At 38.0% G+C, this 26,637-nt stretch overlaps 1 protein-coding gene across 4 annotated transcripts in view; it reads right to left on the reverse strand.

The window, feature by feature from the left end:
• NEK7 (NIMA related kinase 7) overlaps positions 1 to 26,637 on the reverse strand; it is a 73,202-nt gene that overhangs the window by 11,280 nt on the left and 35,285 nt on the right. For 3 of the 4 annotated variants that reach the window (XM_035332880.1, XM_035332879.1, XM_035332881.1), the window contains 4 exons: positions 16,291 to 16,399; positions 14,231 to 14,338; positions 7,326 to 7,420; positions 2,726 to 2,839 (listed from right to left, as the gene is read on the reverse strand). In XM_035332880.1, coding sequence (XP_035188771.1) covers positions 2,726 to 2,839; positions 7,326 to 7,420; positions 14,231 to 14,338; positions 16,291 to 16,399 — 426 coding nt within the window. Of the gene's footprint in view, positions 1 to 2,725; positions 2,840 to 4,197; positions 4,224 to 7,325; positions 7,421 to 14,230; positions 14,339 to 16,290; positions 16,400 to 26,637 lie in introns of all 4 variants that reach the window. The other variant, XR_004752778.1, reaches the window with a different exon arrangement.

Below are 26,637 nucleotides of genomic sequence, written 5' to 3' on the forward strand. Positions count from 1 at the left end.
CAAAAGCTACCTGATGCTAATATCGGCCGACAAGACTATTGACTGGGGGTGGCAAGGGAGCCCCAGCTTTCAACTCCCTAAAGCAAAACAGTTTTCAGTAAATACTGAGTACTCACTTTGAACACCAGAGTTTCTTAAAGAATATCAAAAAAAAAAAAAAAAAAAAAGGTACCTGAAGTCGTTAAACATTTGAAAACCTTGGCTTGTGACTACTGGTGAACCAAGTTTGCAAACACACATCTGAGATTATTAGGACTTCTAATCAAACTTTTTATAAAAAAAAGTTATCCATCTGTTCATCTCAAGGTAGATCTTTCTGTCATATTGTTCTCTGATGATGCCAATGTGATAGGTTACTAAAAGTCTCATAGGGGTTTTTACGTTTAGAAAAAGCGTCGCATCTTAAAACTCATTAAAATTTACTTACAAAAATTTCTCTAAGAAGCACTTGCCTTGTACTTAGTAAGCAAAGTATTTAACAATCCTACATGATAGGATGCGGTGACTAATGTTGAGTAAGATTATTACTTCAGAGAATTCTTCTTTATAGATTATAAAGTGACTTTTAGTGTCCAGTGACTCTTGAGCTTTGCTGCTTAGCTTTTCTGTGTTTTGTTTTGTTTTTTTTTTTAACAGTTCAAGCCAGAACAGTGTTTTGTCAAAAAAGGTGGGAAAAATAATCAAGAAAAAAGGTATATTTTGGTGCAATGACTAATGAATATAGGTATTTTTGCATGTGTCTTATAGAAGATGCAAGCTTTCACATTGGAAGAAAAAGTACTGGCACTGCAGCCTCTATAGTTCAGTTGATTACTTCTTTTAAGTAACTGTTTCCATACCTATTACAGCTCTGATTCTCTCATTATATTTTAAAATAACTAATGTGTATTTTATAACTAACTGGTTTACCCAAAGTGCATGTACGCTTTCAAATGAATACAAACGTAACATGTGCTTTGCATCGGTTTTCAACACTAGCAACTATACAGAGGTAAGTGAAAGGTGGAACCTCTTTCCCTACCCCAACTCTAAGACCTTCTATCTGGGCCAGACTTTGATATCTGCCCCTTGGCTGGGAATCCGCATATCCAACTTCACACTTAGCTGCAGTGAAGTAGCCCTGCAGGCAGGCCAACTTCAACGAACCACTAGTGGTATCATCATTAAAATCCTGCTGAAGGTCACCATGGAAACCGCCTGCTGAGGCTTCACTGCTGCACTCGGCATCTCCTAATCAGCTACCATGTGAAATGCAAATTCAGACAGTCTGAAAATTAGTCAAGAAGAATAGAGGATGAGGATGCAGATATGTGAAATATTCATGTGCTTCATGGAAAAAGGAAGACAGCATGAATGACACAACAAAGAACGGCCCCTGACATTCTTGCTATCATTTTGCATTATTGTTCACACCCTACTGTATTTCTAGGCCTCCAGTTCTCGAGTTGGTTATAAGAACTGCCATATTTATAGGCTACAATAAATAATAATTAAAAATGGCCAAGGTAAAACGACTAATTGGTAAACCCACAAAGAGGTATATTGCATAAATTACACAATAGATCATCGTTTCATCCTTTGTAAATTAGCTTTTCAAGTCCAGTTTTTGTTTCATAAAAGAGGAAAAATTGTCACTGTAAATACAACAAAACAAAACACTGGGCAGTAATCTTTTATTAATAGTCCAATCACTGTCTTAGAATGCAAAAAATTAGAGGTTGAGAATTACAAACCCTATTCCATAAGTGAAATTGCACAATACTGTTTATTAGAAGTATTTCAGTGATGGCATTTATTTGTGTTTTCTAAGTAATCTTTAATTCATGTAGGCTGAATTCAATACAATTGGATACTAGTATGTGTTCTTTGGTTAACAGCTTCTATCACATTGCCCTGTGGTTTTTTGTTGGTGGTGGGTTTTTTTTTTGTTTTGTTTTGTGTTTTTTTTTTCAAAGTGGGAAAATATTTCAAAACTAGCATCTCAGAACATTAACAGGCAAACATCTGTATTTTTTCATTCTGTTACTCTAAGAAAAAATATTTAGTTTCTTTTCATTTTATAGCTTAAAAAACAAGTATCCCCCTTAAATGCATTGACAGTAAGGAACTGCTACAGATCAACTTCAAACATACACTGCTGTGAAAGGCATATATTGTTCAAATTCAACTACTATGTCTTGCTATATTTCTCTGAAATTTACTATTAGGGTCCACCCTTTCATGTAGAAGAACTGCCATTCAATTAGGACTCCGTAGTTGTATAATGCAGATAAATGGGAACTAAACAATTCATTTTTACTAGTGAGCTACATTCTATCTATTTTAATGCAAGCCTCTAGAGAAACAAGGCTAGTGCACTAATTTATTGTGCTACATAAACTCCCGGAGCTGTGCTTTTAGAAAAGCATAATACCTACGTAAGACTCAATCCCATTATGACACGTAGTGCATGTCATTGTGTATTCTGGGAAAGCTTTTTGTCATACTTGCAAGGAAGCTCAATGAAATTAAGAAGCTAACAGGATGAGGTTTCCATCATTAATCCCCCGAAATTTTAAATCATATCAGAGAAATGTTTTGACAGAATCATTTGAGCAAGTTCAATGAGCAAACACTTGCAGGCATAATCTGCAAATAACATAAAAGCACACAAGTTCATTTACCTCACTGGAAGCATGCCAGCACTAAAACGAGGATCGAGCCCACGAAAAGGAAAATTACTTACTTCCTCTGAATAGTGATCTGAAGGGAGAGGTGGATAGTCACACTGTTCTATCTTCTTGCACAGGGAGTACAAGTTCATTTTATCACCATAGAAGGGACTCTGCAGTGCAGCCATCTGTTTAAGGAAAATGTACAGTTTGCTTTTGTGTTTTTAAGTACACCTGTTTTGCTATAAAACCTGTAATACCAGCAAATCAGAAGTGATTTTTAATGACTTTTGATCCCCCGCTTGGTAGCATCACAGTGCTAAAAACAGAAGTTTCAGGACTATTAGTGTAACCAGTTTGCATACTATTTTATGCTGTACCTATCACAATCCTTACATTGCTATATTTGAATTGTATACCGTAACAAATTCATGAAAAGTCTAGTAGTTTCAGCTACTGTTGTGAGTGAGAAGAGTTCATGCACCACAGAGGGGGAGAATAAAAAAATCCCACAATATAATTTTCCTCTGAAGACCTTTTGGAAGAAAGAATATCATTTATTTGAAAACATCATCTGATCTAAAGCAATACCGTGTAGTGAAAATGCTGGATAACAGTAGCAGATTTTGTAACCTTCTATAGCCATTAACACTACACTTTGATGAAGTTGTGTGAGGTTTTCCCTTTTTTTTTTTTTTAACCAAGTAAGCTAAAGGTCTAAATCTAGATTTAAACAAGTCTTAAACCAAAACCCTCATAATTCAGTATGTTATTCAATAGCATTTCAAAAATTAATACTGCATCCCAAAACATCATCAGAAGTGGCATCCGTAACTATAATTTACAATTGCGATAAAGGAATATAGGAATAGCTGTTGAGAACACTTACATGATCAGCTTATACATGGTATTAGATAAACCTAGGTTTTATTTCCTGACTATGTTAAAACTTGACATTTAAGGTGGAAATATATGCTATGGTTAGCAGAACTACAAGTCTTAAAATTCATTTAAAATCTCTCCATTCCGTTCAAAGCTTTCCAAGTCTTTGAACCACAGCAGCACGAATGCTGCTTTGAGTGCAGCGCTGCCCCGAAGTCAGTCACCCTTTTCTACATGTGCTAATAAGTTTGATTTTGGAAGGACAATGTGTACATTCCCCAGACAGGCAGAGTGTGTGTGAAACACGCTAGTCCATGCTGTGCTACTCAGTGAGCTTCAGCAGGGACAGGACAAGCTGAAAATGGCTCTCATCTGTCTTCTGGTCTTCCAGATACCAGCTTAACTCTTTCGTGCCTAAGCAGCAACATCACCAGGAAAATTGTATGGAAAAAAATGACCAAAGTTCTTTTACATTTACTTTATATATTCTAAAAATTCTCTCCTTTTAGTACTTTTTCGTATTAACTTCAAGCAAGAATAAATCATGTTAAAGGTCCCAAAACAAATACAATACTACAGTTCTCTTCTGCACTCCCACCCAAAAACTCTAACTGTATTACCAAAATGTTGTTAATGTTTGGATTTACATGATATTGGCTCTTACCTTAAACAGAATATTAAAAATGCAAGCTAAAGACCAAAAAAAAAAAAAAAGAAAGAGGAAGAAAGAAAAGAGAAATCAACTGCAGAGTCTGTATGCATGCAGGAATTCTAAATAAATGCATAGATACTCATTTTCATACTCTAGGTGTTCATTAAGAAGTATTTTTGTTTGAATGCTGCAGAGTGTTAAAAAAAAATCTGAATGTCCCCTAAGGAGTTAAAACAGGAATACTATATTTTCATGCATCTCCTGCTTTGACAGATGAAAAATGTCAACTGTCCTGTTTTTATTTTCAAGCTTTTGCACTATTCATCTGGTTCATTAGTGCATCTCGCTGCTGCCCCTGACAGCTGCTCGCCCTCTCCTCCCAGCAGCTGAATTTTTCAGGCTAATTTGATCCTCCACACTGAGACGATCGCTAGAATGATTGACTTGCTCCCTGACCTCCAGGGTCTGACTTTCCTGATTAGTATTCTGGGGGTGTCTGAGGGACGAAAGCCCACTGTCTGTCTTCAGGGCTGGTGGCAGCTCTCTCTCTCTTTTTTTTTTTTTCCTTTTTCTTTTTTTTTTTTTTTTTTTGAACTGTAAGCCACCAACCTACAACCCTGTAAGGATGCAATTGCTACGCTGAACAATAAAAGGAAATGTGTAAAACCTACTTTTCCATGTAAAGGTCCATGTAGCAAAAGCACAGCATCTTGATTTTAATTAGTAAAGTCTACTTTGTTGCATATCAATTAAAACTCCAGCGGTAGTGTTTTTGAGGTTTCAGAAATACCTGGGGCTCTAAAATACAGACTAAAATACAATTTTAAAAATCTTAGTGGATCCATAGTTAGCACTGAATAATATGCTGTTATATAGGTTAGAATATTTTTTTAAAATATACATTATAGCAAATTAGTCTAAAATTAAAACATAACTGAAGAGAGTTTAGCAGCAATTAAGCATTTATTGAGAAGTGATAAACATGCCACAGCTTTTCTCTAATTAAGCTGGAGAGAATCCAGAGCACATAGCAAAATGAAATCAATATAATAAGACGTTAAAATGCAGGCAGTAGACATAACGTGCATCACAAAAAAGATACCCAGTACAAAACTGCACTGATAATAAAACCACTATGCATTAGTCCATGCATGACTGAAGAACCTTAAGCAACCTCTTTCAAATAAAAGAAAAATTAGGAAAATGTTAAGCATACGATTTGAGTTTACTATAATTAAAATTTAAAATTACCACTCAGTGATAAACAATAGCAAAAAATATGCAGTATATTGCAGAATCAACTGAATAGGATAAATGCACCTCTAAAAAACAAAAAATTAAAATTTATAGTTGAAGACACTCCCATATACTATACCTATACAACACATACCAACAGTAAGAATCCTAATTGCTTCTTTCTTATAATAAAGAAAAAACACCATAGCAACTTAAATACCATCCTGATAAAACTTCAAAAAAATAGAGAAAGATTAAGACATTTAGCTGTTTTTAAATTATTTTCCAGATCAAAAAAGAATTAATATTCATTTATTTTTAATATACTCTGTTCAGCAGCAAAGCTGAAAAATATCTTCTTCAGAAAATAGCCAGTGATTTCTGGCTATAAAAATATCTTCTTCAGAAAATAGCCAGCAATTTTATTTCATAAATTATAAAAGAAAAAAGTAACTTTATAATGTTTATTTTGTGATAGCTAGTTATTTGAGGTTTTTGTTTGTTTCCAGATTTAAAAATTCTCAAGAAAAACAATAAGAGAAAAAAGGAGTAATAATGAAAAATCCTCACCCACCTTTATGCTATCTTTAGGCTTCTACTTGGGCAAGTGTGTAAAGTGGAACAATAAAATTGATGGCAGTTGTCATGGTCAGTTCTAAGGAATCCTAATACAGAGTTTTAAATTTCCATTCCAGATTAAAATTTACGAACACTTGCTCAGGTATCAAACTTCACTCCTGTGAGTTATCCCAAAGTTTTACAAGCAACAATATCTGTTAATTCTTCAGGACTTTGCCCTGTTAATATTTACAGCAGCACGTTACTTATAGAAAATAAACTAATACTACTGGAAACAATTCACTTTGTAGTAACATAAAACTTTAACAGGATGACAATGTTCTCCACAAAATCTTAAAACAACACAGGTACCAATTCTGCTGAATGTGTTTAGTTCTGCTGCCTTACCGAGAAAAAAACTCCGAAAAGTGAGTTAGGTATATAAAAGTTTTAATCCGAAACTTGACTAGAAAGATTTCGCTGCCTGTGCTCTGATGGAAAAAACCTTTCCCAGCATCCTTCCACACAAGTGTTTAGCCTTTTGATCAACAAATGATACGCAAAGAACTTTGAAGATGCAGCTGCCTTAGAAGCCTACCTGTTCTTCACACCTTCCCTTATTTCTATTTGAATTTGCTCTGAATATTGATTTTCTCAGAATATAACATCATGTATAATTATGCAAGTGTCACCTACCGATCTCAATTGTATTAATATAGAATTAACCAGTATTCTCAGTTTAACCAGCTGGGGGAAAAGTAGAAAACATACCTTTTCTGCACAGTAGAAGAGATCTCAACAGTTAATGCAAGGAAGAAGTGATAAGTACACAGTAGCCTTTTTTAATTTATTGTTTTACTTAGGTTTTAAATAATTTTAAAGAAATTTATCTTGTAAAGTAATTATATTACAGTTTTCAAAAGCATTAGTTGCATACTCAAGCCAGTCCTACTATTATTCAAAGTATTTATTACCAAGGTCATATAATTAGCACAGGCCATTTAAAGTCTCTGGAATGATTTTTACATCTGCTTGTCATTACTCATTTCTTAATCCTTTAGTTATGCCCAATCTTCAACAAATTGTTTTACAATCTTTGTAGGAAACCCAGTGACAGGAAAGTCTTGAGTAACAACACACAATCAAGTATTTCATATGCTGAAGCTATGTAAGAATTCCCGTTGCTAATATTAAGACATACATAATAGCTGAAAAGTAGCTTTTCCACAATGCTACATACTTTTCTAAACATCAAAAAACATAGAAATAGATCCTAAAACAGTACTTAATGTACTGGGGGTAGGGGGAAACAGTGTTACTGGGTTCACTCTATTTATCAGTATTACCTCATACAGCAGACAGCCTAGAGACCAGATGTCAGATTTGAAGTTGTAACCGTTTTCGTGTATTCTCTCTGGAGACATATAATAAGGTGTACCAACTGCAATAAATACACAAGTATTTTTGAATGAAAATTTGTTATAAAACAGTGAATAGTTTTCTTGTCTGAAAAAGTTTTTTTCATCTTCCATAGTTTTCATTTTACTACACGTGTAATTTCAATTCATACTTACAGCTCTTCAGTTTGATAGAAATGCAAATGAATTTGATACACATTTCATCCAAGGCAGCTTTATTTTCACTACTGATATTCAACGATTAGAATTGTTCAATTGCAGAATACTTCCACTTCTGGTTTGAATGAAGCTCAAAAAAATTCCAGAGTAGTGATTTTCTTCTAAAAAGATCCACACTACACAGATCCCCCTGCTCCACTCCCTTCCATACATACTGTTATCGCTGACTGGAAATAATAGCTGTTAGAATTTCTCCTCCATGGGTTTCGATTTATTTATTTATTTTTAATGACTTGTCTGTCCTTCCTTTTGACAGTATACAAATCACAAAAGGCTGCTTTTGAAACTACTAAGCACAATTTAGTTTGAGTATCTGAACCTGAGCCTGAAATCCAGGATCTTCAGCTTCCCAGAGAGGAAGGCTGGAAAGCCTGGGAGGCCACCAGAAGCCCAGGTTCCTTGGAGTGACTTGGCCATCTGCTGCAGAACCAGGCCCTATGAGGGCTTTTCAGCTCCTGAATCTGTGGCTAGCCTGGCATAATCCTGCCTCAGAGCTGCGGACTCTGGAGACATCTGCTCTTGAAAAGCAGCATTTACTTGGGCTGTCCCAGAGCAAATTTACATGAGATACTCCGGGACAGCTCTCCTCCTGATTTTAATCAGGCCCTACCCATCTGTGTCACAAGTTACTTGAACAAGATAAATGCAGAGAAATACTCTAGCTCAACAAAAATAAATAAAAATAAATTTTAAAAAATATATTAAAAGAATAATACGCGTGGCAATTTTCATGCACCATCTCTGAACATTCTGCCTATATGCCCCCCAAATGACTGCCTAACAGAAAAAAGGAGATCTACATAGGTTTCAATTTGCGTGTAATATTTTCCTAAGCACTGAATCCTGATGAAGCAATCCAAGTGAATGCAGTCAATTCAATACAAGTCGACCTAATTTCCACTAACCATCTTGCAACACAGCCAGAGATTAATATCAACGCTCTTACTGCACAGCTACAGAAACGATGACTGCAAACCTCAGTTTTATTTAACACAAATTACAAGGATCTCATATCACTTCCACTTCTCTGAATTAGCCCCATCTATTCAGAATTGATCGCTATTGGATGAGATATAATGAACCTAGAATTCCAAATCTGAGTAATTAGATTAACAGTTTCCATCGGAGTAATTGTAATCTAATCATTTCCAAAAGTTCACGGTTTTGTCTTGACAATGTGCTCTCTCTCTTATAAAGGCTGGCATCTCAAAGTGTACCACACTTTCTCTGGTGAAAATGGAGTAGGAAAATCAAAAAATTAATAAGAAGTACTTTCCTACTTAAGAGGCCCGGCTCAGACCGGGAAACACGCTGCCATCTTCTCACAGGCCAGGCCGCTGCTGCTGGTAACCTGCAGCTCCAACTGACAGCCCTCTTGGCAAACAGCACTGACAGAGACACTGAGAACCTACTCACAGGCAGAAACATGGGGACAGAGATTCTGTCTGTCACAGGGACAGGCACTGCATCCTGCTTGGCCCCATAAACTTCAGGGAGAGAACCTCCCAGTCCTGGGAGAGCAGCGGGTGTCAAGGCCCCTGCCCCAGAGGCCTGGGCAGCGAGGCTGGGCAGCACGGCTGTCGGCTGAGACTGCAGAAGATCAAGAGCTTGAAACAAGAAAGAGTGGGGAAAGGCAACTCAAACCGATGCAGCACTGCAAAAGCCATTCGCTCTCATGGGATGATCGTGTTCACCCACAGAGAAATGGTCAAGAGAGATGGTCTTTTCTCCACGGAAGAACAGGGGTACAGATGGCTGGACTGCAACACCGAAACAGCTCCAGAGCATCCAGAAGCAAAACAAAACTCTGCTATTCCGGTATAACAACAACAGGACTTTAATAGACGTTTAATGACAACTACCTTACAACTGGAAGCTGTAATTAAAAAACACTTGGCTTGATACAGCCTTCATAGTTTTATTACTCTTACTGAACTTCCTCCTTGAAAGCCTGTTTTTCCTCCCCCACAGACATGGTGAGTTTGGGCACCTTTGAAAACTTTCAGCTGTATTTTGCATCTATCAATGCTGGGATTTAGTACACTCAGATGCTTTGCTGGCTGAACTCATCTAATAAAACAGAAATGCAACGGTAACCTGGTTCTTAAGTGGTTACAGAAGCAGTGCCTGTGCTGCGCTGAGACGTCAGGCAAGGAACTGGCAGTGAGTAATGTGCCAGAAAGAGGCTTCACACAATCCACAGGGGGCAGCTGAAAACACAGAGGTTTGAAGGTTCATAGCTTACCAAAAGCAAACGTAATTTTAACCAGTAGCTCTGGGAAGCCTGCTGATACATTAGGGGTCTGATATGACTGTGAAAGATTGATGATAGCGAAAAGGAAGAACAAATGCTATCATTTTACAGCGTTTAGCCTAGTGTAACACCTTAACTGCAACACAACCTGAAGCCCCCAATGACCAACAAGTGAAAGGAATAGAAAGTACAGTTATGTAGTCATTGAAATCACAAAAACAACCTCAAGATCTATACATCATTACTACTTGTAAACTGTTTTCAAGAGAACATGACACAAAAGATTCATTAATCCAAAGGCATTGCTCCCTGTTCTAAAGATCTGCAGTCTCAGTACATAGCAGTTCGCTGCTGGCAAGCAACTGCTAGATTTGATTATATGCTATGTTTCCTTCCTGGATCATTATTTTTTGTGGTAAGTGAAATACACCATCCCAACACAGTAAAGAGATGCAACTCTTTACTCGTCTGAAGAAACAGAATAATACAAGACAAAGAGGTAACACATGAAGGGGCCTACGCAGCTAAAAACAAAATCTGTAACTTCAATACTCTGTTTACCGCATTTCTGCATCTCAAGTAACCTGCAGGTTTTAAGGGTAATCTTGAAAATGGCCTGTGTCAGTCAGATAAACTGCTTTCACAGAACCTGCTGCTGCTCCAGAGCTCCCTCCCTCTAAAGATGCTGCAGATCTAGAAAATGTTGTTTCCTCATACAAGCTTTCTGTTACTGGGAAAGGGAACAGACATGATGGAAACAGTGGTTATGACGAGGAGGGAAGCTGGATCTGAGGGATCAGAGGCAAAGAAACTACTACGAAAAAGGGAGCAATGACAAACAGTCCATCTCACTACTGCATAAATGCGTAATTTGCACTGCAGCTGAGTTAGAGGAGAATGTGTGTTCACTTGAAAAGTGAATGCGTTGAGGAGTTGAATGAAATACAGCAACAAACTCCAAGTACTACCAAGCTTTTTTAAAATGAAAGAAAAATCTGTCTGGTAAATGAAAAGCAACTTCTATAAAGCAATGTAATGACTGATTCAGAAGGTGTTCCATAGACTAGCTTTAATATACTGAATAACAAAATTCCTTCATTGAAAGAGGAAAATGGAGTGAAAGAATGTAGAATCACCAGAATTTAATACAACTGATCTTTTGCTTTTGATTTTAAGAGGATCACAACAGCTCCTTTGCCCTGCAAGAAGGTACTCACATCATGGCAGCAGCATCCACCCAGACAGCATACCGTGCGGTCATCTAACACAACCACACTGGAGAACAGGTATTTTTTTCCTAAACTGAACTACAATAATACGGACTTAGATCCACTGAATGGTTAACAAAAATACAAAAAGCACATTTTCACATCATTTGCATGAGTTGGCCTCAGGATTGCCATTTGATCAAGGCACGTAAGGCCTGGCATTCAGCCGTAAAAGAAAACAATAACAAAATGCAACACCCACAACCATGGAGAAAGGGTTAAGAAGCCTGTCTTTCTTATTGGACACTTCTGTCTTTCTTGAGTGCTCTTCCTGACTTCCCATTTTAATGTCATGTTTCTTGATGCTCAGGAATTTGTCAAGCTCATATCAAATCAACAATACAAAATGCCTTCATTTCCTTTGCATTTTCTTAATATTTTTATTATGATTATTATCAAAAAGATGTATATATGCCACAGTAGAAAACTCAACTGTTTTGATAAGGCTGTACAGAAGGAGTTAAGAACATTAAAACACTCTGTCCAGTGCATTTTTTTCCCATTTGTTTCAAATGGACCATCAGCAAGTATTTTAATTAAATCAGTATTATTCATAATTAGCAGTTAGAAGCTGTAGCTAATGAAAATTTTAGTACGTTTCTTTATCTCCGGAAGCCTGAATCTAGTTTGCTACTGAAATTTTTATAAAGCCTGTAAACAAGTATAAATTGCTACACATTTGTAATTCACCATTTTCTATGCACCAAAGGTTTATGGAATCACAAAAAAGATGCAACTTTGAAAGAAAAAACAGGAAAACCAGCCCTAGAAACTGCATGAGAAATTAATTTGAAAAAATGGTCTCTACAAGTGACATGATAAATCAGAGTGTCACTGTCTCCACAGCAGCCTAAGTTAATAGGTCAACAAAACGTTTTTCCTAGGCTAAGTTCTAACATTGTCTCGTAATTAAGCAGGGAAAATGGGAAAAGGAGCAGGGGCAGGGGGAACACAACAGCTCCTCTACCAAAGCACAGCACCCAACGTTAGAAACAACAGTTTGCTTTGTTGCTGTTGATTCTCCCCACCTCAGTGCCTGTCTGGATGACTCCTCTATTTGTAAGAGGTGAGTTTTAACACCCTTGGGAGGAACTAGAATCAAATCTTGAGGGTTACATCTGAACTTCCATGGGGAACCCAAACATGTTTCCTGGTCTCATTACTTCTTGTCTGTGTCTTTAACTCCACACCCCCCCCCCCCCCTTTTTTTTTTTTTTAATATTAATGCAAGATTGCACACCTGTGTCCAAGTCTCACCTCACTCTCATTCAGATCTCAGCAGTTCTTCATGGTTTGGACTACAGCAGTACCAGTATGATGATAAAGGGAAAAACTAGAAGGTGTAAGAGTACCCACAGGCATTCTGGGAGATGAGGAAGTAGGAACTGTATAACAAAAATATTCTGTTCTAAAATAGGTTTTTTGTTTTCTAATATAATCATCACCCACATTTCAAATGTGGTCCCAGCATGGTGAACAGCAATCCTCTCTTTTTCTGTAATCTACTTGTACCTGGGACTGCGTAAAGTCAAATTAAGAGGTGAGGATAAATACGGCACATTTTCACCTAAGACTACGAAATGTTACATTTCTAATTAGAACCAACAGCATCTGAACAAGCACAATTCTGTGTCTGTCCTCCTATGGACTTAAAATAGAGACTGTAATTATTACTTAAGACAGACTTGAGTGGTTATCTTATGTACTTCTGTCAATCAAAATATCCAAATGCCTAATTACAGAATTATCACCATCATTTGTTTAAAATTCTCACAGCAACATTTGATTACATTTTACCTCTCTGTATTCCAGTTTCAGTAAGGTCCTTTGTCGAAACAGGAAACAAATTCTAGACATTACCACCAACAGCCCCACTCTTTAGGGGTCTGGAAGTTCATTTCACACTCTGCAGTCAATGACCACGCTTGCATTCAGCAGCCAATAAACAGACATTTCAGGGAACAAAAACATGAAGATGCTAACTACAAGCCAACTATGGGGAAAAAAATATCGGCTGTAAACACCAAATCTTGCATTTCTCTTTAAAGATGCTGCTACTGTAGAAGACAAATGTTTCATAAATAAGCAGATCCTCTTAGATTCTGTAATTAGTCCATTCCCTGCATTTAAACAAAGAATTTCTCAAATACTTTACTTTTTTTCCCCTCTGAAAGCTTCTTAGCCATTCCAGACTTCAAATGCTCTCATACGCTACTCAAAAGATATCACTTACATGAAAATTTTGCCTAGAAAACAGTATTATTTTTGCTTGAAAAATAGTGTAATTTTTTGGCATGCTAGCAAAGAATAAATGGGGCATTTCAGAAGCTTTTTGTATGTTTATAAAGATTCTTTTTCTTTCATTAAAAAAAAGGAAAAGAAAAAACCTTTGTGGATCATAAAGCCTAATTCTGATCTCTCCTCAACTTATTCAGCATAAATTGAGAAACATAAACCTTAAAACATTTAGGCAATTACCGTAATACAAATGATACCAGATACTAGCTGTAGAAGAATTAGAATAGTTTTTCCACATTTTAATCTTGTGTTTGTAAGAAGAAAAAAGAGAAAAATACAATCACTATGTTGTGGACATTTTTCCAAGCTGATTATTAACTAATCAAATTATTATTTTTTAGTTTAAACAGGAGTTTGTCTTTCAGCCCTTTCAAAAAGCATCACTAACATGTATTCAATACTACCCATACAATATACAGGCATAAACAATTATCATATACTTTCCAACACAGATTGAAGTTCACTTGAATTGAAAAAACACATCAGTATTATTGATCTTATTTTTTTCTATCATTTCTAGGAAACGCTACTATAATGAAGATTTGTTCTGAGCCAAGAACATACATTAAATGAGTCAAAGAAAAAAAAAAAAAAAAAGCAGCAAGCTGTAATGCCTGCAAGTGACACAACCTCAGCATTACAGCTTTTCTGTATTAACACGGCTCACCATTCTAGTTTTTCAGATGGCATTAGCTGCGTGTTAACGCTTTTTCCCTCCCCCCCAATGAATGACCACAGTATTTCTACTACATCAAAATCCACCTTCCCTTCCCCTGGCCCTCAGAAAAGCTTACCTAAGGAGTGAGCAGCTGTGGTTTTGGAACTGAAAAATCGTCCAAGTCCAAGGTCTCCAAGCTTTACTACCCCTGTAGCTGTAATGAACACATTAGCTGGCTTTATATCTGAAAATAAACAACAGAATTTAAAAACTCAGTATGAGGTTGCGAGAAGAGCTTTTCTAAGTATGGATAATACTAACAAAATTTGACAGAGGCTTTTAGAAAGATGGAATCCATTATTCAGAATTTTAAATTATCTATTTTAATAGACCTAGCATCACTCAAACAAAAAATCTAAGAGCTGTGAAAAATATTAAATAAATAAATAATAAATATCACATCATCACCCCATAATCATAGAAACACATACAGCTAAGCTCATTACTTCTTTATGTAAACTATCTATAAGGACTACCATTAGAACTAGAAAACTTCTTATTATGCTTTAAGTAACAGACCAAAACATGTTTTCATGAACTGTAAATCACATTCTTCATCACTTTTGCTGCTCAGATTACCCGCACAGGCAAGATGGTATTTATTTGAAATAGGTAACTGATTCTCTTTAATAGAAGGCATTAAAACAAAAGAAAAGTTTTACTCAGGAGATTGGTTATTTGAACTTGTCAATGGAATTGGGCTAATGAAGTAGAAACAAAGAAAAATAACAATGTATACCCCAGACAGTTATTTTTCACAAGTAATATTCAGTTTAAGTTTTAATCCAGTCCTTTAGGGACTACAGCAAAGATTTTTATGTTATGATTTTTTAACAAGGTACCTAACTGTTAGTCTTCTTAGTAAACTGACCTGCTATTTGTTTGGCAAGTGTCCCCAGCTCTTACTGAGCTCAAGAGCCACACACTGGGGCTCAAAACTTAGAGAAAAACATTTCAGTGTGAAACGAGAAGAGTCTACCTTAACTATACCCTTATCTTCTTACAGAACAGTTAATTCAGTGTATAACCATAGATTTTCCAGAAACTCTGAAGGTAGTATTTCAGCCAAAATAAACTGAAATAAACTAATTTCATCACAAAGCATTCTGGTGAGATATCTGTATCTTATCGAAAGAATTTGTAATTTTACATCCCTCTCTTTGTATAATTTGCATGTGCAGATGTTTGTACAAATGAGTAGAGAAGAAAAGAATCAACAGGGAAAGCCACTTGGACACAGGGGTGCATCCAAGTTTATCTTGCTAAAGGGTGCAGCATCTCTGCCTGCAAATGCCACATTTCATCAGAGATTGAGAAACTGCTTTTAGGCAGCTATTTGCATCCCAGGAGGAGGAATCCAATAGCCTAAGACATCTAATTTCACCTGAACCCAGAGAGACAACCCATATATAGCTTGCATCTCATAGCTAGAGGGATTTCCAAGGCAAAAAAAATGTACATCTGAGTAGCAACTATACTACAATCTGTTTCTTTTGACTCAGAGTAATAAGGCAAAATGAAGACAACATACGGAGGAGACAGCAGCACAAAGGTTTACAATGGGTCGAAGAGATTTAGTACCCGACAGGGATAGCTGTCAGCTACAAGGGCTGTTGGGACACAGTACTTGACACACAGACTGGAAAGAGCAGAGAGGAGCAGAGAAGGGGAGAAAATGCTCACTGCCAGCAGGTAAGGGAGAAAGGCCAATACATCCCTGCAAGGATGCATGGCAGGAGGTAAATACTTTTGTAAAAGAAAAAAAAAAAAAAAGAGGGAAAAATGGATAAATATAGAAAAACATGACAGAAAATAAGAGCCAGGAAATCAAATTGAGCAAATGAAGAGGAAGCAGCAGTAGGATTTCCATTACTCTCATAACTCTCCCTTACTTTGAAAACTAAGTCTCCCAAGCCACTGCTGCAAGCAAATGCATACCACAGCCAAGTAAACACAAAGCAGCAACTTCTGCCACGCTTTGCTGTTACTAACAAACATTACAGAAACATACATTTTGTCAGCTGTTGAAGCTGATTCCATTATGATTATCTGGTGTTTGGTGTAACTTGCATTGAACAAGCTTCATTTTCACACAGTAAAAGTTTTACTAAAGATAAAACTTTGATCTTCTATTACCTCTATGCATAACACGACGAGAATGCATATGTTCCAATGCACTGCAAAGCTGAACAAAGTACTTCCAAACTGTTCTCTCAGGAATCAACCTCTTCTGTTTCTTAAAATGCTTAAGGAAAAAAAAAAAAAGAGAGAGAGAGAGAGATAGTCAATACGTATCACAATTGAAAACTTGCATAAAGTGGCTGAAGAAATAAAAATAGAAAATCCTTTAGTTAAAAATCAAATACATGAAGCACACAATCTAATTATAAAGGTATACTAAAAGCTTCTTGACACAGAAAGCTTTTTCTCCTTAAGTATTAAAACATATTTCATCAATATACATGTTTAAAATCAGTTAACGTAGTAGCCACAATTGAGGTTACTGAAATAAAACTGCTCTTTCCCCAGGCTCTCACACCAGCACCACCACCCTCCCCCAAAAAAGAAGGATTTACATGGCATGCAACTATTCTCAGGGCAGGATTAATGTGGTCAGAACAGCCTAGCACAGAGTAAGTGACCAGAGAACAAATGACCATCTGATATAAAGGAATGTGTGCAGAACTTCCTGAATGAAACACTTCCTTCCACCAACTTGAATTTCCATGTCCTCATCTTCCAAATAGAGGAAAAACAGCAGTGGCACAAAGTCACCAAGAAAGATCACATAAGACTAGATCAGATTAGGCATGGCTGAAGTTTCTAGGTTTGAAGGAGTACTGCCTATTTCTGAAAACTTCATAGTGATCAAACTCTTGTTCAAGTATTTTTCATCATGTATAAACAACCATTCCCAATAACTGGTAGCAGTTCTATAGCCTGTTAAAACTTACATAAAACATAATTATGCTCTGCTAAACACATCACCTTCAAATATAATATTCAGGGACTGAAATATAGTCCTAAAATACATACTGAAAACCTGGAATTCAGCCAATGTCATTATGAAAATTCATATGAATTCATTATGAATTTTGCAGCTAAAGGTGAGAAGACTGAAAAACCGTTGCTCGCTTTGTCTCTTTTTAAAGAATCCTTATTTTGACAGATTTAAGCTGACGAAGGAAATACATGAACAGCATTAATTAATTTAGATAGAAAGAAAAATACTTTGATGTATTTTAATAGTGTGTGTACACACACAAACACACTTCACAATCATACACACCCTAAGTTCATACAACAAATATTTATTACTCTGGAAAAATAAAAATATTTTCATATGCTATGTTCAAATGTGCCACTGAGAAGTTGACAGCTGCATCTACACATTACAGAGACATGCAGGAGTACAAGAAAAATGATTTTAAAATAGCTATTGTAAAATGCATCAGTCATACAAAGGATCATAAAATTTCACCAAAGTGTTTTTAGTTATAGGGACTATTTCAAAAATGCATTTTCATTTAAATGAGGCAAAGAATATAAATTACTTGTTTAAATATAATTTTCTCAGTCTTGGACTGAATCCAAACAAGCCCTGTGTATCTGTTCTCCCCATAGCTGGATTTGCATATCAGAGGATTGTTTGATGTCAATAGGAAGATGGAGACCAGGTTTCTTTTCATTTAAAAACAAACACACAATACATGTAAGTATGTGCACATGAAAGCATAGTTCCTTGATTTAAAATGCATTCTGAAATTATCATAATTATAACTAGGTATTTTATTTAAACATTCTGATTTTATTTATTTATTTTAACTGAAATCTAAGTACAAGCAGTGATGAAACACCATTCACAAAATGTCTGAAATACAAATACCTTCCATTATGGATTTCCATTCCTATGTACTTTAAAAATACACTGATGGCTTTCACTACAAAATCTGCTTCAGTTCTTACAGTGCAACCATGCTATGTAACAACAATTTAAGATGTAGTCTCATTCTACTGAAAGCATTTACCATTTTTCATGATACTAATAACTTCTCTTCGTGAAAACATCAATTATTAGCCCTGTAGATTTTGAATGTTTATCCATCTAGAGAGGATGTCAGAGAGAGCTGTTAAGTTTGCTAACAATATGTAAACTGAGCGAAGACATTGGATTATTTCTAAATTTATACAAAGTGACAATGCCTATGTGTTTAAGATAAATTCACTGAGCATTATTTTGTGTAGTAATTAGTTACACTCTTTTCATCAAAATATATATTCTCAATGCTTTCTTGGGCTACTGTCCACCAATAAGCAAGAAATGATGAAAAGACTCCACCACTAGGAAGGACTGATTTTGCAAAACTAGCTGCTGAAACAAATTGTATGTTTCTAGGAAACAGTCCAGTATGCAGTGTTCTTGGAAAAGTCAAAGAAGAAATGGAATCCTGTTCTTGTTTGGACCCTTACCTTCTAACAAGAAATATAAGTTGATTGGAAACAGTCAAATTTACACCTATTTTATGCCAAACAGCATAATTAAATCCATATAGCATGTGTTAACTGCACTCAAAGCAGGATGCTTTTCTCTCTCTCCCTTATTTTAAAATAGTCTCCAATGAAAAATGCAGTTCTAATGGTTGCAGGTTTTGCCATTTCCTTTGGAGAAGCCAAAAGGCAAAAGACACAACAGCAAAAGAATAACATCCTTTATTGTAGCAAAGCACAGCAGCACCACGAGCACTTCAGTGTTAGCTCACTGCCTAGTGCTGTAGTGTCTTAAGCAGTCTAAGGTCCATGCAGTCACAAGTTACCCTTCATAGTACCCATTACCATCACCTGTTCAAATGAGACCTCAAAGGAGTATGCCCTGACATAAAGCTTTCTGAAGTAATCTCATCTTCAGCATTTTCCTATTCTGCTTCTTCCGCATATCTGAGGCTCACAGAGCAGTCCTGATGTCCCTCTGATCCTTGGCCTTCTAGGGTGTGACATTTAAAAAAAAACAAACATAAATCCCATTTGAGGTGAAAGATCAGCCTCAACATTGTTGAGACTGGGCAAAAAAAAAAAAAAAAAAAAAAATTGCTAGTGTACTTGCATTAAAAACCTGGGCTTTGTTGCAAGCTAGTGTTTTACCAGGTAAACAGAGAACGCCAGGCATGCTCACGCAGCAGACTGTCTCCTAGCAAGAATTAGCCATTTCAGGAGCCACATCCCATGAAACTTCCATCTACGTCGTTGAGAACGGAATCACAAAAAGCTGCTTAGAAGAGTTTTCACAATGTCAGAACAGATAAAACTGCAATTCAATCATTTAATATAACTGGATTTTTTTTCTGCATGTAGATTTGCTACTCAGATGCCTTAAAGAGCTTTATGGCACGCAAGTTATATCACCAGTTTGTCTTTCTGTCCCTTTCTTACAGTCTTACTGAGCAGTTTTATTATGGGAAAATAGAACTCTCCAGGTTTTCCCTGATGAATTGTTAGAAGAAAAATGAAATATTCTCCAAATGTTTCCATCCTAGTAAAGTTAAATATAGCTGCCTTGCACATAAACAGCGTATGCCATTCAACTTCTTGGAGACAGGAAAAAAAGTGAAAGATAGATGGGGAAAAAGTTTGAAGTCAATATGAAAGCATGAAATTATACTGAGTTTCTAAAAATGATGCTTTAAAGGTCAAATTCCAAAAGCAAAAGTGACAGCAATTAGCAAATGGTCTTATCTAGGCTTAACAAGGGCAGTTCGGGGAATAAATCTAAAGTACGCAGGGCTACTGCGGCTGGCTCTTGTAAGAAACCTAAGGATTTCCTGCAGATGAACAAAACAGAAGATTTCAATAAAAGTGCAGATTTCAGGTATGACTGCCTACTCCTCAGTAGCCATGCTTTTAAAAAAAAAAAATAGTATTCAGTTCTGATGGTAGCATCTCACAGAATTTTAAGGTATGATTTAGGCTGGTTTAGACCTCAGTAAACACAAAGGGAAAAAAAGAATTTAAAAATGCAGGTTTCAGAAGCAAGCTAGACTGTAGAAATGAAGAGGTTTGTGAACATCACTTGCAGAAAGATGATAAACCGATTATTTGAACAGTTTTTGCAGAGTCAGTGTAAAAAAAATTCTGCTCCTAAATTAGTGTCAAACTAGCCCACAGGAACATTCACCTGAGTCTTGCTGCTGTGCATGTTCTAGGCTAGGGCTGCCTTCTAAAAGAGAAAATCTAGGGAAAAAGTAAAAAGGGAATGATCATTTCCTTGCTTTAAAGGAATTCCCTTTCCCTTCTTTCACATTTTTATGGCAACTGTGTCTGTTCTCACGACTTCACTGGTGGCTTACAAAATCATGAAGTTATTTTTTGCTATTTGGTTACCTAGACTTACCAGAACATGGTGAATCAACAGCCACATACTTATGGGGAAGGTATCTGAACTTCATCAAGATGAAAAGGATGCAGGAAGGACTTGCCAACTAGCACATAATGATATTCTTAGAAACTTCTGTTTGAGTTTCTTCGGGATTCTTTTCAAATGTGGGATCACAGAGTCATTCATCCAGGTTGGAAAAGACCTTCACGATCACCAAGTCCAACCATCAACCTGACCTATCGAGTCCCATCACTAAACCATGTCCCTTAGCACCACATCTATACATCTCTGAAATACCTCTGGGGATGGGACTCACCCCTGTCCGTGAAGAAATTCTTCCTAGCATCTGATCTAAACCTCCCCTGTTGCAACTTAAGACTGTATCCTCACGTCCTGACACTTGTCACCTGAGAAAAGGGACTGACACCCTCCTCCCTGAAACCTCCTTTCCAGTAGTTAGAGATGAGGTCTCTTGTCAGCCTCCTTTCCTCCAAATTAAATAGTCGCAGTCCCCACAGCCATTCCTCACGTGTCTTGCTTTCTAGTCCCTTTACCAGCTTAGTTGCACTTCTCTGCGTGTGCTCGAGCAACTCAATACCCCGCCTGAGGGACTGAGGAAACTCAACGCAGTATTTGAGGTGTCACCCGTGGGCAATCACTTCACTGTTCCTGCTGGCCCCGCTATTTGTGATGAAGGCCAGGATGCTGTTGGCCTTCTTGGCCACTTGGGCACACTGCTGGCTCGGAGAGAACAGAGAGAGGGCAGAGGAGGATGTGGAGTTGTAGTGGGGAACTACGGAAGTGCCGGCAGGAGTCTCGCCTTGTCAATGCGACAGGAACAAACCTGAACTGGTATGGGCTTGCTGGATCAAAAAAGACTGGTAAAGATGGATAGCAACACCTACATGATTCTGAGACTCACAGCTCGAAATGGAGTTTCTACACAAATTATTTTCTATTTAAAAGGTTCTATAGTTCTAGCAGAACAGCAGTGTCCCAGGAGCTTTGTCTGGCTCTGTTCGGCAGAATGTCAGGCTACTAAAATGAAAGTGTGCCCCTGCCCTCCCCACGGGGAGAAACAGAACCAACAACAACAACAACAAAAACTGAGACAAACTTCTCAAACACATTCTCCGTTCACAAACAATCAAAATAAAGACACCCACTTATAAGAAATAGAAATATTGCAAGAAAAATACAAGTCAAAATTTTGTTATTTCCATTTTTAGTATATATTTTTATTCTAATAATCTATTAATTAGACTGCTAATAACATTCTTGATGGAACTTTGATCCCTTACAAAGCTCTGACCAAAATCACTTGAATATATATGTATCTCCATCCCATTACCTTTTCAAGGATTCATTTCATTTTACCTGTCCTATGGTCACTCTGTTCCACCTAACGGTTTCGCTCATGAAAAAAGGAACATACAGCGTTTGGAGATCAAGACCACCTAACGAAACCAGATCTCCTTGCAGAGCCGCTAAAATAAAATTTCCAATACTGCATCATTTTCATTGTCCCTGCAGTTACCGCTGAGCAGGGCTTCTTAAAACACACAGCCACATGTTTCATTCAACAGTATTTGTTTACATGCATCTCTCTCCAACATATCGCCTTGGGAAAACTGGTACAGCATGAAGATGTGAAATTTGTGTTTGAATCATTAACTCTTCCTCCTAATAAAAAGCAATGGCATGGCACAGTAAATACAGAGGTTACCATTTTAAGGTTTTGGTTTTGTTGTTTTTTGTTTTTTTTTTTCATTTTACTACAGATAAGGCAGACAAATTTGGAATCTTCCCTCCATTCTCAGCAAGTTATTCACACAGTACAAACACTGACACAGGAGATTTTACAAAAACTGGGTGAAAACCTAAAAACAATCCCCCAGTATTGTTTGCAGGACATCACAGACAAGAAAGGCACTAAGAACCATTGGTTAAGAACACCTTTCCATTCCCCCTTCTCTCTGAAGGGTCAGGGAGGCAGACAATTCTTGCACTGGTGGGCGAAGGCAGAGATGAAACAGCCCAAGCACTCCAGCTAGATCCATCTGAACAGAGCAGTGAAGTTTAACACCAAGTTAACTATACGTAGGTGACTGACCATTACACTCCTGGAGAGGAACGCCAGCCAGCTTACACAATAGCTTCAGGCACGGTGTCTGTGAGACGGGGACCGTCCATCTGACAAAACAGCGCTGATGAACTAGTTGAGCAGGAAATCTGCCCAGTTATTCTCATTGTTCCAGTGGCAGAGGCAGACATCAGCACTCCTTCCCCTGGCACACGCAGGTGCCTTGCCTACATGTGGGAAAATGCTGCTGCGGCTCGCCTGGGAGCTGAGAGCCAAGGCAAGGGGCCAGCACGTGTACAGGGAGCAAGAGCTTACCAGAACCAGCTTCCCTGCCCCGACACGGCTCTGCCTTCCCTTTTTCTTTTGTGACTGTACAACTGCATTCACAGTCACTCTGCTTCCACTGGAACAACAGCCTTGGTTGTTAACACAACTAGCACAGATAATCCAAGTTGAGTAAGGAGACGTTTTTTTCAATTCCACAGTAAAAAGTTTAAGAAAAAGGGTTTTAGTAGCTTTAAAAAAGGTTAATGGCAAAAATTAACCTGACTGGTTCAAAGATCCAAGTTTGGCATTTAAGAAAAGGTTCTAAAAAGTAATAATTTAGTTTTGATCTTTTGATCTGAACATAACACACACTGTGTTAGAGCATCCCCAGTATTACATGCTTCAAGTGATGCTGTCTTTTCAAAATATTTTCCAAAATGCCTACACAAGAAAAACAACCTAAGAATAAAGGTGGCACAAAATGAAAGACCATTGAGAAAAAATGCAAATATTTGAAGCTTTTATTAATGTCGTACTTTCACTAAGATGCTAAACCGCTCTATATTCTAAAACATAAGCAAATGCTAAACAAAAATGCTACAAGTCAGGAGCCACTTTTTAAAACCTGCATTTACCAGTCCTGATAAATCATTATCATGAAAGAAAAATACACAAAAATGCACAAATGCACAACAGACTACTTAAAAAAAAAAAAAAAAGTAGTTACTTTTTTCAAAATCACAATGTCAAGCATTTGGATGCAAATATGTGTATAAAAACCCTCAGAATTAAAGCCACCAGACTTGCTTCCCCTGAGAGTGTGCAAGCAGTTTTCAGTTTCTTTCTTTTTTTTAAAATTATTATTTCAAAAGACCCTTTTCTCCTTCATTCATGACACTCAGTTAATGAGCAGTTTCAAAATGTCTCAAGGCTTTATTTAGCGTGCACTATTCAAAGCCTGTTATTAAATATAAACTAGGGAGGGAAGCTTCCTGATACACATCCTTGGAACATCAAATTCATAACATAAACTTTGTGAGGTTTATCTTCACAAATGGCTTTTAAAATGATGAGATGGTAATAATCCCTATTTTACAGACTAGAATGGGGAGCAAGAAATTAAGATCAAAAGTGTTAATTACTTTTGGCACCAATCTTAAGCACCTCCTTTTCAACATACTTAGCTTTATGAAACAGTTCATCTTCAAAGCACAGTTTCCACTCAGATCAGATGAAGCTGTGAACGCTCAGTACTTCTACAAATCAAACCCCAGTTCTACCTTGATTATCAGAAATACAGAATAAGCAATTACAGTTCCCATCAAAAAAGCAGTTGAAGTGGTTTATACAGTATCCCTTATGAACAGTCCCAGAGGCAGTAAGAAAGAATAGTCTTTGGAACAGCATTCAACTGCATTAACCAGGAAACCTTTGTCTTCCTTAAATTCCCTGCCTTGGAAACTACAGCTCCAGCAAAGGCAGCAGCACAGCCACAACAAATTACGGCGTGTACTGCACAACCATAATTCCCACCCAGAGTAGCTGCATCCTTAACACCAAGCAGAACAGTGGTTTGTCGAGGAAGAAGTAAACCTGTAATTTGCTGGAGTGTGAGATACTCAGCTGTATAATTCGCTAGGTTTGAATGCCTGCTTTCAGTGTTGCTTCCTTAGGTTATATGCAATTCCCTCGATTTGAAAAAATAAATAAATAAATAAATAAAAATAAAAATAACAACAGAGACGCAGGCTCTCCATCATATCGCTACATGCGGCTTACCAGAGTAGGCACTTTTACAGCCACAGCTAGTGCTGGAGCTGACCAAGCAACTTGCACAACAGAGCATCATCCTTCAGTAGGTACCAGATGGGTACTCCGGCGGACTTCTGCTGACAGCAGCAGAACAGCAGCGCTTCGGATCCATGAGTCCCCTTCCACTCTTAGTGGGGCAGTACCCCCTGCAGGACAGGCTCTTCTTTGTGCTCCCCTTACCTCTGGGGGATCTGTAACTCCTGCACAGCCTGCGTCTTCTCTAACCCCGTCCCAGACCTTCCCCCTCCTCATTCCTGTTTCTTCAACCCATTTTCTCTGCTTATGTAATCACTGCCTGTCCCCAGCCAGTCCAAATTACCCCAGCCAGGCTCACCTACTGACAGTCTGTTTGCACAGGCTGTCCTACCTTCTGGCAACACAGTCGGTCCTTCACTCGGCTCATTGTGTTCATCTTCAGCGCTGGGGCTCCCATTTCTCTCAGTGCATTACTCTGGTACTCATTGTCCTATACTCATCAGCCTCTAACGCCTTGTGTGGTCACTTCCCAGTCTAGCTTGTCTCACAAACTGCTCACCAGCTAGTCCCAGTTCACTTGCGTTCCCCAGTCCCAGTCAGATCCTCTCCCCACTCCAGGAGCGCCTGGCTGCTTGTCCCCATCTACTCTTTCATCCACGTTCTACTCAGACTGCTCCCTTCTCTCTGTCGTTAAAAGAATAAATACCCTTCAAGGGACAGGAAAGTTTAAGCTCAAGGGACAGGAAAGTTTAAGCTCAACCAAAGCATCTGGAAAAAAGCTATTTCTGGCAAAACAATTTCATTTCAGTCACCTGTGCTACTGTCCTGGTTTCAGTTAGGACAGTTATTTTTCCTCCTAGTAGCTGGTAGGGTGCTATGTTTTGGATTAGGATGAGAAGAGTGCTGATAACATGCTGATGTTTTAATTGCTGGAGAGCAATGCTTACACTATGCCAAGGACTTTTTCAGCTCCTCGCTCTGTCCTGCCAGCGGGCAGGCTGGGGGTGCAGCAAAAGCTGGGAGGGGACGAACCCAGGACAGCTGACCCAAACTGGCCAAAGGGGTATTCCATACCATCTGACGTCATGCTAAACAATATATAGGGGTGGCTAGCCGGGCTGGGGGGGCCGGCTGCTCGGGGTTGGGCTGGGCATCGGTCAGCGGGTGGTGAGCAATTGCATTGTGCATCACTTGTTTGTACATATTATTATTATTATCATTATTATTTTCTATCTTAATAAACTGCCTTTATCTCAACCCACAGGCTTCACTTTCCCGTTTCTCTCCCCCATCCCAGAGAGGGAGGGGGGAGGGTGAGCGAACGGCTGTGTGGTGTTTAGCTGCCAGCCGGGTTAAACCACAACAGCTACAGATTGAAGCATTCACAGTCACTCGGGTGGTACACAACGCTGCCAGCACTAGGAGATGCAAGAGGTTTGTGCAGCTCTGCATGGATGGAAATTCACCACTTTGGCTGCTGTGCTCCAGCAATTCCTGTTGGGTAATACAAACTCTTCTCTTCAAAGAATTTCAGTTCGCATGATTTTTTATGGCCATCGCTCTAAGAGAAACCCACTTTCCAAGTTTTATGTCTGCTTTACCACATAAGGGCTACAGTTTTTCAGAGGAAATGCTTACTAGATTTTAAAACAAACAAATAAATAAAAACCACACCTTGGCAGAATAATGCACTTTTCCTTAGCTACTAAATCAAACAACATTTTCTGGAAACACACTCCGAAGAGGCCAGCGAGCACGGAACTTTTTTAGTATGAAGTAGTTACATTCTGACAACCTGAAAACACATTCCCACAGGACTGAATCTTTGGCAGCCCCACCAGCAAGCGGAGCTCCTGTCCTGCTCCAGCCTGGGTGCACACACAGCGGAACACAGCATCTGCAACACTGCCAGGCAAGCTGCATTGGAAACACCACTTCTGTCCTGCCAGCCTGCCAAACACAAAGGCCCACAGCC

Source organism: Oxyura jamaicensis, chromosome 8 (assembly GCF_011077185.1).
Source record: "Oxyura jamaicensis isolate SHBP4307 breed ruddy duck chromosome 8, BPBGC_Ojam_1.0, whole genome shotgun sequence".
NCBI lineage: Eukaryota > Metazoa > Chordata > Aves > Anseriformes > Anatidae > Oxyura > Oxyura jamaicensis.